The sequence below is a fragment of the Rhinoraja longicauda genome, chromosome 34 (genome assembly GCF_053455715.1).
Source record: "Rhinoraja longicauda isolate Sanriku21f chromosome 34, sRhiLon1.1, whole genome shotgun sequence".
Classification (NCBI taxonomy): Eukaryota; Metazoa; Chordata; class Chondrichthyes; order Rajiformes; family Arhynchobatidae; genus Rhinoraja; species Rhinoraja longicauda.
The window spans coordinates 18,286,139-18,300,462 of record NC_135986.1 but is presented as its reverse complement, the minus strand read 5'-3'; the positions used below and the strand labels follow the sequence as shown (position 1 = coordinate 18,300,462).

General features: G+C 56.6%; 1 protein-coding gene across 1 annotated transcript in view; it reads right to left on the bottom strand.

Moving 5' to 3' along the window:
• Positions 1-7,519, bottom strand: part of LOC144609618 (neurexin-2-beta-like) — an 84,544-nt gene extending 77,025 nt beyond the window's left edge. Inside the window, exon 1 of the mRNA XM_078428116.1 lies at positions 7,445-7,519. Coding sequence (XP_078284242.1) covers positions 7,445-7,519 — 75 coding nt within the window. The remainder of the gene's footprint in view (positions 1-7,444) is intronic.
• Positions 7,520-14,324: the final 6,805 nt, after the last annotated feature.

Here is a 14,324-nt window from a genome sequence, read left to right as displayed (position 1 = left end):
CTACAGTTGTACCGGGCCCTGGTGAGACCGCACCTGGAGTACTGTGTGCAGTTTTGGTCTCCAAATTTGAGGAAGGATATTCTTGCTATGGAGGGCGTGCAGCGTAGGTTCACTAGGTTAATTCCCGGAATGGCGGGACTGTCGTATGTTGAAAGGCTGGAGCGATTGGGCTTGTATACACTGGAATTTAGAAGGATGAGGGGGGATCTTATTGAAACATATAAGATAATTAGGGGATTGGACACATTAGAGGCAGGAAACATGTTCCCAATGTTGGGGGAGTCCAGAACAAGGGGCCACAGTTTAAGAATAAGGGGTAGGCCATTTAGAACGGAGATGAGGAAGAACTTTTTCAGTCAGAGAGTGGTGAAGGTGTGGAATTCTCTGCCTCAGAAGGCAGTGGAGGCCAGCTCGTTGGATGCTTTCAAGAGAGAGCTGGATAGAGCTCTTAAGGATAGCGGAGTGAGGGGGTATGGGGAGAAGGCAGTAACGGGGGTACTGATTGAGAGCGATCAGCCATGATCGCATTGAATGGCGGTGCTGGCTCGAAGGGCTGAATGGCCTACTCCTGCACCTATTGTCTATTGTCTATTGTCTATTGTTGCCAGGACTCGACGGGCCTGAGCTACAGGGAGTGGTTGAGCAGGCTGGGACTCTACTCCCTGGAGCGCAGGAGGATGAGAGGGGATCTTATAGAGGTGTACAAAATCATGAGAGGAATAGATCGGGTAGATGCACAGAGTCTCTTGCCCAGAGTAGGGGAATCGAGGACCAGAGGACATAGGTTTAAGGTGAAGGGGGAAAGATTTAATAGGAACCTGAGGGGCAACTTATTTCACACAGAGGGTGGTGGGTGAATGGAACGAGCTGCCGGAGGAGGTAGTTGTTGCAGGCATCATTGCAAGGTTTAAGAGACCTTTGGACAGGTGCATGATCAGGACAGGTTCAGAGGGACTTGGGCCAAAGGTGGGCAGGTGGGACTCGTGTAGATGGGGCATGTTGGTCGGTGTGGGCAGGTGGGACTAGTGTAGATGGGGCATGTTGGCCGGTGTGGGCAGGTGGGACTCGTGTAGATGGGGCATGTTGGTCGGTGTGGGCAGGTGGGACTAGTGTAGATGGGGCATGTTGGCCGGTGTGGGCAGGTGGGACTCGTGTAGATGGGGCATGTTGGTCGTTGTGGGCAGGTGGGACTAGTGTAGATGGGGCATGTTGGCCGGTGTGGGCAGGTGGGACTCGTGTAGATGGGGCATGTTGGTCGGTGTGGGCAGGTGGGACTCGTGTAGATGGGGCATGTTGGTCGGTGTGGGCAGGTGGGACTCGTGTAGATGGGGCATGTTGGTCGGTGTGGGCGGGTGGGACTAGTGTAGATGGGGCATGTTGGCCGGTGTGGGCAGGTGGGACTCGTGTAGATGGGGCATGTTGGTCGGTGTGGGCAGGTGGGACTCGTGTAGATGGGGCATGTTGGCCGGTGTGGGCAGGTGGGACTCGTGTAGATGGGGCATGTTGGCCGGTGTGGGCAGGTGGGACTCGTGTAGATGGGGCATGTTGGCCGGTGTGGGCAGGTGGGACTCGTGTAGATGGGGCATGTTGGCCGGTGTGGGCAGGTGGGACTCGTGTAGATGGGCATGTTGGCCGGTGTGGGCAGGTGGGACTCGTGTAGATGGGGCATGTTGGTCGGTGTGGGCAGGTGGGACTCGTGTAGATGGGGCATGTTGGTCGGTGTGGGCAGGTGGGACTCGTGTAGATGGGGCATGTTGGTCGGTGTGGGGGGGTGGGACTCGTGTAGATGGGGCATGTTGGTCGGTGTGGGCAGGTGGGACTAGTGTAGATGGGGCATGTTGGCCGGTGTGGGCAGGTGGGACTAGTGTAGATGGGGCATGTTGGCCGGTGTGGGCAGGTGGGACTAGTGTAGATGGGGCATGTTGGTCGGTGTGGGACAAGTGTAGATGGGGCATGTTGGCCGGTGTGGGCAGGTGGGACTAGTGTAGATGGGGCATGTTGGTCGGTGTGGGCAGGTGGGACTAGTGTAGATGGGGCATGTTGGGGCTGTTTCCCACGCGGTAAGACTCTATGATTCTATGACTCTACATGATTACAATCGAGTCGTCCACAGTGAACAAATACCTGATAAAGGGGATAACGTGAATAATGCAAGACTTGGGCAAGTTGGGCCGAAGGGCCTGTTTCCGTGCTGTGTCACTCTGTGACTCTAGATGTGGCGTGTTGGTCGGCGTGGAGATGGTGGGCCGAGGGGCCTCTGTGGGTCAGTCAGACCCTGCCCCACACCAGCACTCTGGGCCCACTCTGTGGGTCAGTGGTGTGGGGCTGTGTGACCCTGTGGGTCAGTGGTGTGGGGCTGTGTGACTGGGTCAGTGTTGTGGGGCTGTGTGACCCTGTGGGTCAGACCCTGCCCCACACCAGCCCTCTGGGCCCACTCTATGGGTCAGTGGTGTGGGGCTGTGTGACTCTGTGGGTCAGTGGTCAGGGGCTGTGTGACTCTGTGGGGCTGTGGTGTGGGGCTGTGTGACTCTGTGGGTCAGTGCTGTGGGGCCGTGTGACTGTGGGTCAGTGGTGTGGGGCTGTGTGACTCTGTGGGTCAGTGGTCAGGGGCTGTGTGACTGTGGGTCTGAGTGACCCTGTGGGTCAGTGGTGTGGGGCTGTGTGACTGGGTCAGTGGTCAGGGGCTGAGTGACCCTGTGGGTCAGTGGTGTGGGGCTGTGTGACTGTGGGTCAGTGGTCAGGGGCTGTGTGACCCTGTGGGTCAGTGGTCAGGGGCTGTGTGACTCTGTGGGTCAGTGGTGTGGGGCTGTGTGACTCTGTGGGTCAGTGGTGTGGGGCTGTGTGACCCTGTGGGTCAGTGGTCAGGGGCTGTGTGACTCTGTGGGTCAGTGGTGTGGGGCTGTGTGACCCTGTGGGCTGTGTGACTGTGGGTCAGTGGAGTGGGGCTGTGTGACTCTGTGGGTCAGTGGTGTGGGGCTGTGTGACTGTGGGGCTGTGTGACCCTGTGGGTCAGTGGTGTGGGGCTGTGTGACCCTGTGGGTCAGTGGTGTGGGGCTGAGTGACCCTGTGGGTCAGTGGTCAGGGGCTGTGTGACCCTGTGGGGCTGTGTGACTCTGTGGGGCTGAGTGACCCTGTGGGTCAGTGGTCAGGGGCTGAGTGACCCTGTGGGTCAGTGGTCAGGGGCTGTGTGACCCTGTGGGGCTGTGTGACTCTGTGGGGCTGAGTGACCCTGTGGGTCAGTGGTCAGGGGCTGAGTGACTCTGTGGGTCAGTGGTCAGGGGCTGTGTGACCCTGTGGGTCAGTGGTGTGGGGCTGAGTGACCCTGTGGGTCAGTGGTCAGGGGCTGTGTGACCCTGTGGGGCTGTGTGACTCTGTGGGGCTGAGTGACCCTGTGGGTCAGTGGTGTGGGGCTGTGTGACCCTGTGGGGCTGTGTGACTCTGTGCATCAGTGGTCAGGGGATGAGTGGCCCTGTGGGTCAGTGGTGTGGGGCTGTGTGACTCTGTGGGTCAGTGGTCAGGGGCTGAGTGACCCTGTGGGTCAGTGGTGTGGGGCTGAGTGACCCTGTGGGTCAGTGGTGTGGGGCTGTGTGACTCTGTGGGTCAGTGGTCAGGGGCTGAGTGACCCTGTGGGGCTGTGTGACTCTGTGGGTCAGTGGTCAGGGGCTGAGTGACCCTGTGGGTCAGTGGTGTGGGGCTGAGTGACCCTGTGGGTCAGTGGTGTGGGGGCTGTGTGACTCTGTGGGTCAGTGGTCAGGGGCTGAGTGACCCTGTGGGTCAGTGGTGTGGGGCTGTGTGACTCTGTGGGTCAGTGGTCAGGGGCTGAGTGACCCTGTGGGGCTGTGTGACTCTGTGGGTCAGTGGTCAGGGGCTGAGTGACCCTGTGGGTCAGTCAGACCCTGCCCCACACCAGCACTCTGGGCCCAGGCAGACCCCTCCCACTGTGTTATCAGCACTCTGATAACAGCCGACTTCATTCACCGCGCACTGTCAGTGCTCACTGCCCCGGCTCACACACAGAGACACAAAGCCCCTCAGCACCCACACACTGCCCTGGGGGGGGGGGGGAATGTAATGGGGGGGAGGGGTAAAGCTTTCCTGTAATGGGGGGAGGGGGACAATATCATGGAGGGGGGGTCCTACCCCTTCGTCCCTCCCCTCACCTCTCCCCTCCTCGCCCCCCTCCCCCTCCCACAGCCCCCCCCCGCCCGGGCGACGGGGCGTTGTGGAGGACAGGCCAACCTCTGCATTCTGTAGCTTCCTCCCCATCCTCCCACAGCTCTGTGTTCTCTAAACACGGGCTAATGAGGCTCCTCTCTGCCCACACGCCTTTGTCCGTCCGCTGTGCTGTGCTGTGCTGTGCTCAGCATCTCTCCCCTTCAAAGACCATTCCCAGCGTGAAAGGCACTAATCCCTCCGCAATCCCCAGCTTAACCCCTTCCTTCCCACACCCCCACTCAGTGACAGACCCCTGCAGCCTCTCACTGCCCCAGTAACCCGACTACACCCTGACCCCAGACCCCTCCACTCAGTCCGCACCAACCTACCCGACTACACCCTGACCCCAGACCCCTCCACTCAGTCCGCACCAACATACCCCAACTACACACGTGACCCCCGACCCCTCCGCTCAGCCCACACCAACCTACACCCTGACCCCAGACCCCTCCGCTCAGTCCCTCAACCTACCCCGACTACACACGTGACAACAGACCCCTCCGCTCAGTCCGCACCAACCTACCCGATCTCCCGGCTGCCAAACACTTTATCTCCCCCTCCCATTCCCACACCGACCCCTCTGTCCTGGGCCTCCTCCACAAGTTCACAAGTCAAAGAATAGAATTAGGCCATTCGGCCCATCGAGTCCACTCCGCCATTCAATCATGGCTGATCTATCTCCCCCTCCTAACCCCATTCTCCTGCCTTCTCCCCGTAACCCCTGACACCCGCACTGATCAAGAACTTGTCTACCTCTGCCTTAATAATACCCACTGAATTGTGGCCTCCACAGCCGTCTGTGGCAAAGAATCCCACAGATTCACCACCCTCTGACTAAAGCAATTTACCCTCATCTCCTTCCTAAAGGAACGTCCTTCAATTCTGGGGCTGTGCCCTCTGGTCCTAAACTCTCCCACTGGTGGAAACATCCTCTCCACATCCACTCTATCTATGTAGGAAGGAACTACAGATGTTGGTTTAAACCGAAGATAGACACAAAAAGCTGGAGTAACTCTGAAGTATGTCTGAAGGGTCTCAACCCAAATGTCACCCACTCCTTCTCCCCAGAGATGCTGCCTGTCCTGCTGAGTTACTCCATCGTTTTGTGTCTATCTTCGACGCAACACAGTCTTTTACCCAGACAATATCCTGAGGGTTTAGTTATAGGTCGAGGGGGGGTTGATTTAATAGGAACCTGAGGTGCAACCTTTTCCACACAAAGGGAGGTGGGTGTATGGAACGAGCTGCCAGAGGAGGTAGTTGAAGCTGGGATTATCACAGCATTTAAGAAACAGTTAGACAGGTACATGGATAGGACAGGTTTAGCGGGATATGGGCCAAACTCAGGCAGGTGGGACTAGTGTAGATGGGGCATGTTGGTCGGTGTGGGCAGGTGGGACTAGTGTAGATGGGGCATGTTGGTCGGTGTGGGCAGGTGGGACTAGTGTAGATGGGGCATGTTGGTCGGTGTGGGCAGGTGGGACTAGTGTAGATGGGGCATGTTGGTCGGTGTGGGCAGGTGGGACTAGTGTAGATGGGGCATGTTGGTCGGTGTGGGCAGGTGGGACTAGTGTAGATGGGGCATGTTGGTCGGTGTGGGCAGGTGGGACTAGTGTAGATGGGGCATGTTGGTCGGTGTGGGCAGGTGGGACTAGTGTAGATGGGGCATGTTGGCCGGTGTGGGCAGGTGGGACTAGTGTAGATGGGGGATGTTGGCCGGTGTGGGCAGGTGGGACTAGTGTAGATGGGACATGTTGGTCGGTGTGGGCAGGTGGGACTGGTGTAGATGGGACATGTTGGCCAGTGTGGGCAGGTTGGGCTGAAGGGCCTGTTTCCCTGCGACTCTAACTGTCTCTGCTGTGAGAGCAAGCTTCTATCAGCAGGTGCGTTGACTAATAAAGCTATCTCCTGAAGTGCTGGCAGTGCTGTGGGCCTGTGTCCCATAGGGAGGCAGGATCAGACTCTGCAGCAGGCTGTGGTTCCCTGATGGATGGCTTCATTCTGTGCTTGGATCAGACCCAGCCTTCGTTACATTGGCCTCCTACCTACCCAGCCTGCTCCACAAGGCCATGCAAACTAGCGCCGCTCCAGAGGGACCCCAGCCCTGTGACCGGGAGTGAGGGAGAGCCAGCACACATCTGTCGGGGCTGCACATCTGGCTGGCCACATCTGGCAGTGATGTGGAGGCATTCAGCATTAATTGAGGGCGAGGGAGAGGGAGAATGAGCAAGAGAGAAGTGGGAGAGAGGGAGAGAGAGGGGCGGGAGGGTGTTGCAGCGGGTAGATCTGCTGCCTCACGGCGCCAGAGACCAGGGTTCCATCCTGACTACGGGTGCTGCCTGCACGGAGTTTGCACGTTCTCCCCGTGACCTGCGTGGGTTTTCTCCGGGCGCTCCGGTTTCCTACCACACTCCAAAGACGTGTGGGTTTGTGGGTTAATTGGCTTCTGTAAAAAATTGTAAACTATCCCTAGTGTGTAGAATAGTGCTGGTGTACGGGGTGATCGCTGGTCAGCACAGACTGGATGGGCCGAAGGGCCTGTTTCCGTGTGGTATCTGTAAAGTCCAAAGTCTAAGCTGCTAGTTTCTCCACTGCTGTGAGACGCTCTACGACCAACCCATCCCACCTTAGTTTAGTTTACAGATACAGCAAGGAAACAGGCCCTTCGGCCCACCGAGTCTGTACCGACCAGCGATCCCCGCACACTAACACTATCCTACACCCACTAGGGACAATTTACACTTACACCGAGCCAATTAACCTACAAACCTGCACGTCTTTGGAGTGTGGGAGTAAACCCGGAGAAAACCCACGCAGGTCACGTGGAGAACGTGCAAACTCCGTACAGACAGCGCCCGTAGTCGGGATGGAACTGTGAGGGTCTCTGGCTCTGTGAGGCAGCAGCTCTACCCGCTGCACCACCGTGACGCCCCAAATCTACTGATAGATCTTGCCGGTAGCCTGACTATAGACTGCCTGGAGACATCTGTGCTGCCTTCAGGGCATCATTTAACTCCACGACTGGTAAGATCCATTAGTTGTATCTGTGCAAGGCCTTCACTGACCCGGAACGTTATTCGTTTAATCCAGTTTTACAGCAAAATAAAAGCAAATCCAGGACACATCCCGTTATATAATAAAACCAGAGACCCCCAGGGAAGAAATCAGAGTTTTCTTATTTCAAAACAATGAGAGGAGTCAGGCCTGATTTATTCTGAACACCACGAGCCTTCAACACCAGGCCCGCCTGCCCGTTGCCATGGCGATGCCCGCAGGGCCTGTCATGGGGCGAGATCACGGGCATCACTCAAACACAGCCACCCCCCCCCCCCCCCCACACAATCTGCCCCTCTGTGCCGGCTCCCCCCCCCCCCACACAATCTGCCCCTCTGTGCCGGCTCCCCCCCCCCCCCCCCCCCACACAATCTGCCCCTCTGTGCCGGCTCCCCCCCCCCCCCCACACAATCTGCCCCTCTGTGCCGGCTCCCCCCCCCCACACAATCTGCCCCTCTGTGCCGGCTCCCCCCCCCCCCCCACACAATCTGCCCCTCTGTGCCGGCTCCCCCCCCACCCCACTCCCCCCAATGCACCAGCCTATACACCACCACTGTCAGTGGGTGGTCAGACCCAGGCAGTGGGCGGTCAGACATGGGCAGTGGCCAGGCAGTGGGGCAGTGGGCAGTGGGCAGCGAGTGGCCGGGCAGTGGGGCAGTGAGTGGAGAAAACCCACGCGGTCACAGTGAGAACGTGCACACACACACAGCACCCGAGGTGGGGATGGAACCAGGGTCTGTGGTGCCGTGAGGCAGCGGTTCTACCCGCTGAGCCACTGTGTCCCCACCTGCCTGACTGGCAGATTGTCATCCTCTGCCAGAGTGCTCTGTGCCTGGTGTCAACCTTTACTCAAGCTGTGTGCACACTCACCGACCCGACCACTCTGCCCAGGCCTCGCACACTCACCGACCCGACCACTCTGCCCAGGCCTCGCACACTCACCGACCCGACCACTCTGCCCAGGCCCCACACACTCACCGACCCGACCACTCTGCCCAGGCCTCGCACACTCACTGACCCGACCACTCTGCCCAGGCCCCACACACTCACCGACCCGACCACTCTGCCCAGGCCTCGCACACTCACTGACCCGACCACTCTGCCCAGGCCCAGGCCTCACACACTCACTGACCCGACCACTCTGCCCAGGCCCCACACACTCACCGACCCGACCACTCTGCCCAGGCCTCGCACACTCACTGACCCGACCACTCTGCCCAGGCCTCGCACACTCACCGACCCGACCACTCTGCCCAGGCCCCACACACTCACCGACCCGACCACTCTGCCCAGGCCTCGCACACTCACTGACCCGACCACTCTGCCCAGGCCTCGCACACTCACTGACCCGACCACTCTCCCCAGGCCCAGGCCTCGCACACTCACTGACCCGACCACTCTCCCCAGGCCCAGGCCTCGCACACTCACTGACCTGACCACTCTCCCCAGGCCCAGGCCTCGCACACTCACTGACCCGACCACTCTCCCCAGGCCCAGGCCTCACACTCACTGACCCGACCACTCTGCCCAGGCCCAGGCCTCGCACACTCACTGACCCGACCACTCTGCCCAGGCCTCGCACACTCACCGACCCGACCACTCTGCCCAGGCCTCGCACACTCACTGACCCGACCACTCTGCCCAGGCCTCGCACACTCACTGACCCGACCACTCTGCCCAGGCCTTGCCCATTGATCGGTTGGAATTCCAGTCATCAATCACAGTCTAATACCAGAGGGCACCCTGTCTAAATACCAACCGTGTGTACAGCAACTGCACCCAGCTCCACGTGGCTGTTAGACCCACGGAGAGCTGTGGAGCGCAGACACCAGATGCTGAGTAACTCAGTTCAGTTCAGTTTTGCTGTCACGTGTGTCAAGGTACAGTGAAAATCCTTTGTGTCGTGCTAAGCAGCCAGCAGAAAGACAACAGAAGATTACTATCGAGCCGTTTACTGTGTACACATTATGTATCATTATCATAGAGTGATACAGCGTGGAAACAGGCCCTTCGGCCCAACTTGCCCACACTGGCCAACATGGCCCAGCTACACTAGCCCCACCTGCCCACACTGGCCAACATGGCCCAGCTACACTAGTCCTACCTGCTCGCGTTTGGTCCATATCCCTCCAAACCTGTCCTATCCATGTACCTGTCTAACTGTTTCTTAAACATTGTGATAGTCCCAACCTCAACTACCTCCTCCGGCAGCTCGTTCCATTCACCCACCACCCTCTGTGTGAAAAGGGTTACCCCTCAAATTCCTATTAAATCTTTTCAACCTTCACCTTAAACCTTTTGTCCTCTGGTCCTCGATTCCCCTACTCTGGGCAAGAGACTCTGTGCGTCTACCCGATCTATTCCTCTCATGATTTTACACACCTCTATAAGATCCCCCCTCATCCTCCTGCACTCCAGGGAATAATAATAATAATAATAATGTATTTTATTTATATAGCGCTTTTCATATACTCAAAGACGCTTTACAGAGATTTTGAGAACATAGGGGAAATGAATAAATAGATAAATAAGTAAATAAATAAATGAACAGAGAAAGGAGACAGAAGGTGAGGTGACCTTCAGTGGTTGAAGGCAGTACTGAACAGGTGAGACTTCAGCGATGTTTTGAATGTGGTGAGTGTGGGGGAGTCTCTAACGGTTTGGGGTAGTGAGTTCCATAGGGTGGGAGCAGCGATGGAGAAAGCCCTGTCCCCCCAGGATCTGAGTTTAGTCCGGATGTGGGGGGATAGGAGATTGGCAGCGGCAGAGCGGAGGGTGCAGGTGGGAGTGTGCCTGTGGAGGAGGTCGGTCAGGTAGGATGGGGCCAGGTTATGGAGGGCTTTGTAGGTTATGAGGAGGATTTTGTACTGGATTCTCTGGGGGATGGGGAGCCAGTGGAGTTTATAAAGGACGGGGGTGATATGGTCACGGATCGAGGTGTGGGTGAGTAGACGGGCAGCGGAGTTTTGAATGTATTGAAGTTTATTGATGATTTTTGAGGGTGCGCCATAGAGGAGGCTGTTGCAGTAGTCCAGACGGGAGGTGATGAAGGCGTGGATGAGGGTTTCTGCAGCTGTGGAGGAGAGGGATGGACGGAGACGGGCAATGTTTTTGAGGTGGAAGAAGGCTGTCTTTGTGATGTGTTTGATGTGTTTGTCGAAGGAGAGGGTTTGATCAAAGATGATTCCAAGATTCCGGATGTGAGGTGAGGTGAATAGAGTCCCAGCTTGCTCAACCTCTCCCTGTAGCTCAAACCCACTAGTCCTGGCAACATCCTCGTAAATCTTCTCTGTACCCTTTCCATCTTGACAACATCTTTTCTATAACATGGTGTCCAGAATTGAATCCAATACCTAAATGCGGTCTCACCAACGTGTTATCCAACTGCAACATGATCTCCCAACTTCTATACATGATAAGGGAATAATGTTCAGTGCAAGGTAAAGCCAGTAAAATCTGATCAAAGACAGTCTGAGGGTCACCAATGTGGTAGGTAGTAGTTCAGGACTGCTCTCTGGTTGTGGTAGGATGGTTCAGTTGCCTGATAACAGCCGGGGAGAAATTGTCCCTGAATCTGGCAGCATTTCTGGAGAGAAGGAATGGGTGACGTTTTGGGTCAAAACCCTTCTTCAGACTGAGAGTCAGGGGGGGTTACCAAACTGATCTCCTGGTGGCTGAGCACTTCAACTCCCCCTCCCATTCCCAGTCTGACCTTTCTGTCATGGGCCTCCTCCAGTGCCATAGTGAGGCCCACCGGAAATTGGAGGAACAGCACCTCATATTTCACCTGGGCAGCTTGCAGCCCAGTGGTATGAACATCGACTTCTCCAACTATAGATAGTCCCTCTGTCCCTCTCTTCCCCTCCTCCTTCCCAAATATCCCTCTATCTTCCTGTCTCCACCTATATCCTTCCTTTGTCCCGCCCCCCTGACATCAGTCTGAAGAAGGGTCTCGACCCGAAACGTCACCCATTCCTTCTCTCCCGAGATGCTGCCTGACCCGCTGAGTTACTCCAGCATTTAGTGAATAAATACCTTCGATTTGTACCAGCATCTGCAGTTGTTTTCTTCTACACACGGAAACTAGAGATATGGGTAAGGTGTGAAAACGACAGATCAAAGCAAACGATGCTAAAGGAAATGTAGAATGGTTCATCGTTAGCTGAGGAGAAGGTGACAATGAGACACACAATCAGTAAAATTAGTCAGGACAGTGAAACTAGTCGGAGAACTAGGATCGGGGAGGGTCAGCCTTGCATTCCCTCTCTCTGCGTCCCTCCCCCATCCTAGTTCTCTGACTAGTTTCACTGCTGTGGAGTAGAATGTTCCACGGAGTGGAGATAGTGGTGGAACATCCCATGGAGAGCCCAGAGCTTGGTCTAGGAACAGGACCGGAGGGACAGGGCCATGGAGTGGAGATAGTGGTGGGACATCCCATGGAGGGCCCACAGCTGGGTCTAGGAACAGGACCGGAGGGACAGGGCCATGGAGTGAAGATAGTGGTGGGATAGACCCATGGAGAGCCCACAGCTGGGTCTAGGAACAGGACCGGAGGGATAGGGCCATGGAGTGAAGATAGTGGTGGGACATCCCATGAAGGGCAGATAGTTCATGGGACATCCCATGAAGACCCCACAGCTGGGTCTAGGAACAGCAGAGGCACAGAGCGATGGAGGGGAGGTAGTGGTGGGGCAGACCCATGGAGAGCCCACAGCTGGGTGCAGGAGGAGGACTAGGCTAGTGGGGACATGATGACCAGACCTCACACTGGGAGCTGTGGGGATGGTGGCCACTGACGTTGCCGTTGCCGTTCCTGTAAACGCTCTGATAATCCCTGACAGCCCGTTAGGTTTTGGCATTTGTTGTTTTATTGTACGGAGTCTCGGGACGAGCAAATTAGCTGTCTGCTCTCGACAATAAAGAGAAATGGGTTTTTTTATGGACTGATGCTGCGGTTATATAAACAGCAGGAGAGCGGCAATGATTGATGTTCCCCCCTGAGGTAAGGAAAGCTGAGCAACTCACACCTCCTACAACCAACGATAAACTAGACCACCCTCTCACCCTCACTGCCCGACCTTCCCTCAGTGCCCACACCCCCAGACTATGTGGCTGCCACACTCTGCCCATCCTCACCCCAAACCCCTGCTCCCTCACACTGCCCGACCCCTGCTCCCTCACCCCCAACCCCTGCTCCCTCACCCCAACCCCATCTCCCTCACACTGCCCGACCCCTGCTCCCTCACCCCCAACCCCTGCTCCCCTTGTTTCACTGAACCTAAGGAGGGATGTCCCACTAACTACCACCCTGACGTAGCCCTGTCCCACTAACTACCACCCTGATGTAGCACTGTCCCACTAACTACCACCCTGATGTAGCACTGTCCCACTAACTACCACCCTGACATAGCCCTGTCCCACTAACTACCACCCTGACGTAGCCCTGTCCCACTAACTACCACCCTGATGTAGCACTGTCCCACTAACTACCACCCTGATGTAGCACTGTCCCACTAACTACCACCCTGACATAGCCCTGTCCCACTAACTACCACCCTGACGTAGCACTGTCCCACTAACTACCACCCTGACGTTGCCCTGTCCCACCACTACCATCCCTCCATGGGTCTATCCCACCACTACCACCCTGACGTAGCCCTGTCCCACTAACTACCACCTTGACGTAGCCCTGTCCCACCACTACCACCCCTCCATGACCCTGTCCCACCAGTACCACCCCTCCATGGGTCTATCCCATGAGGACAGGGGGCGTTTGGGTAAAACCAGGGCGCGGTAACTGAACGTTACTGGGGGTGGGTGGGGAGGGAGAGCACGGCAGTTGCTGGTTACACCGCGAGAGGGAAGTCATTCCCGGTCTTCCCTCTGTGCCTGAGCTGCCAACACTAGTGTGTGATAAGGATTCACCAGTCAATTAGCTGCTCGCATCCACGGGGTTGGTGATGAACTGCTCATTAAAGCCCGCGTTCTGTGGAGGTTTCTGGGCAGCGATTGCTGTCTCACCACATGCTTCCCCATCAGCACCATCTCCTGGAAGCCCCATCCCCCACAAACCTTCAGCACCACTGCCTTTCATCATCTGATACCTTCTGAAACACTCAACGTACACGCTCTGATCATGCACCCTCTAGTAATGCTCCTAGTGATGACACAGCTTACCCCCTCCCCACCATCAGCCTAACTCCCACCATCAGTCACCATCAGTCTAACTCCCCACCATCAGCCTAACTCCCCACCATCAGCCTAACTCCCCACCATCAGCCTAACTCCCCACCATCAGCCTAACTCCCCACCATCAGCCTAACTCCCCACCATCAGCCTAACACCCCACCATCAGCCTAACTCCCCACCATCAGCCTAACTCCCCACCATCAGCCTAACACCCCACCATCAGCCTAACTCCCCACCATCAGCCTAACTCCCCACCATCAGCCTAACTCCCCACCATCAGCCACCCTCCCCACCATCAGCCTAACTCCCCACCATCAGCCTAACTCCCCACCATCAGCCTAACTCCCCACCATCAGCCTAACTCCCCACCATCAGCCACCCTCACACCATCAGCCTAACTCCCCACCATCAGCCACCATCACACCATCAGCCACCCTCACACCATCAGCCACCATCAGCCACCCCTTACTCTCCAGCTCACCAATGTCCCCTCACCCACCCGAACAGTGAGAGGCCCGGATAGAGTGGATGTGGAGAGGATGTTTCCACTGGTGGGAGAGTCTAGGACCAGAGGGCACAGCCTCAGAATTAAAGGACAATTGACGCTTATACCAAGCCTATTAACCTACAGGTTAGGGTTAGGGTGTATGGGTAAATTGTCCTTTAATTTAGGAGATGAGGAGGAATTTCTTCAGTCAGAGGGTGGTGAATCTGTGGGATTCTTTGCCACAGACGGCTGTGGAGGCCACAAGTCAGTGGGTATTTTTAAGGCAGAGACAGGTAGATTGTTGATCAGTGCGGGTGTCAGGGGTTATGGGGAGAAGGCAGTAATTGGATAGGTATATGGATAGGAGGGGATTGGAGGG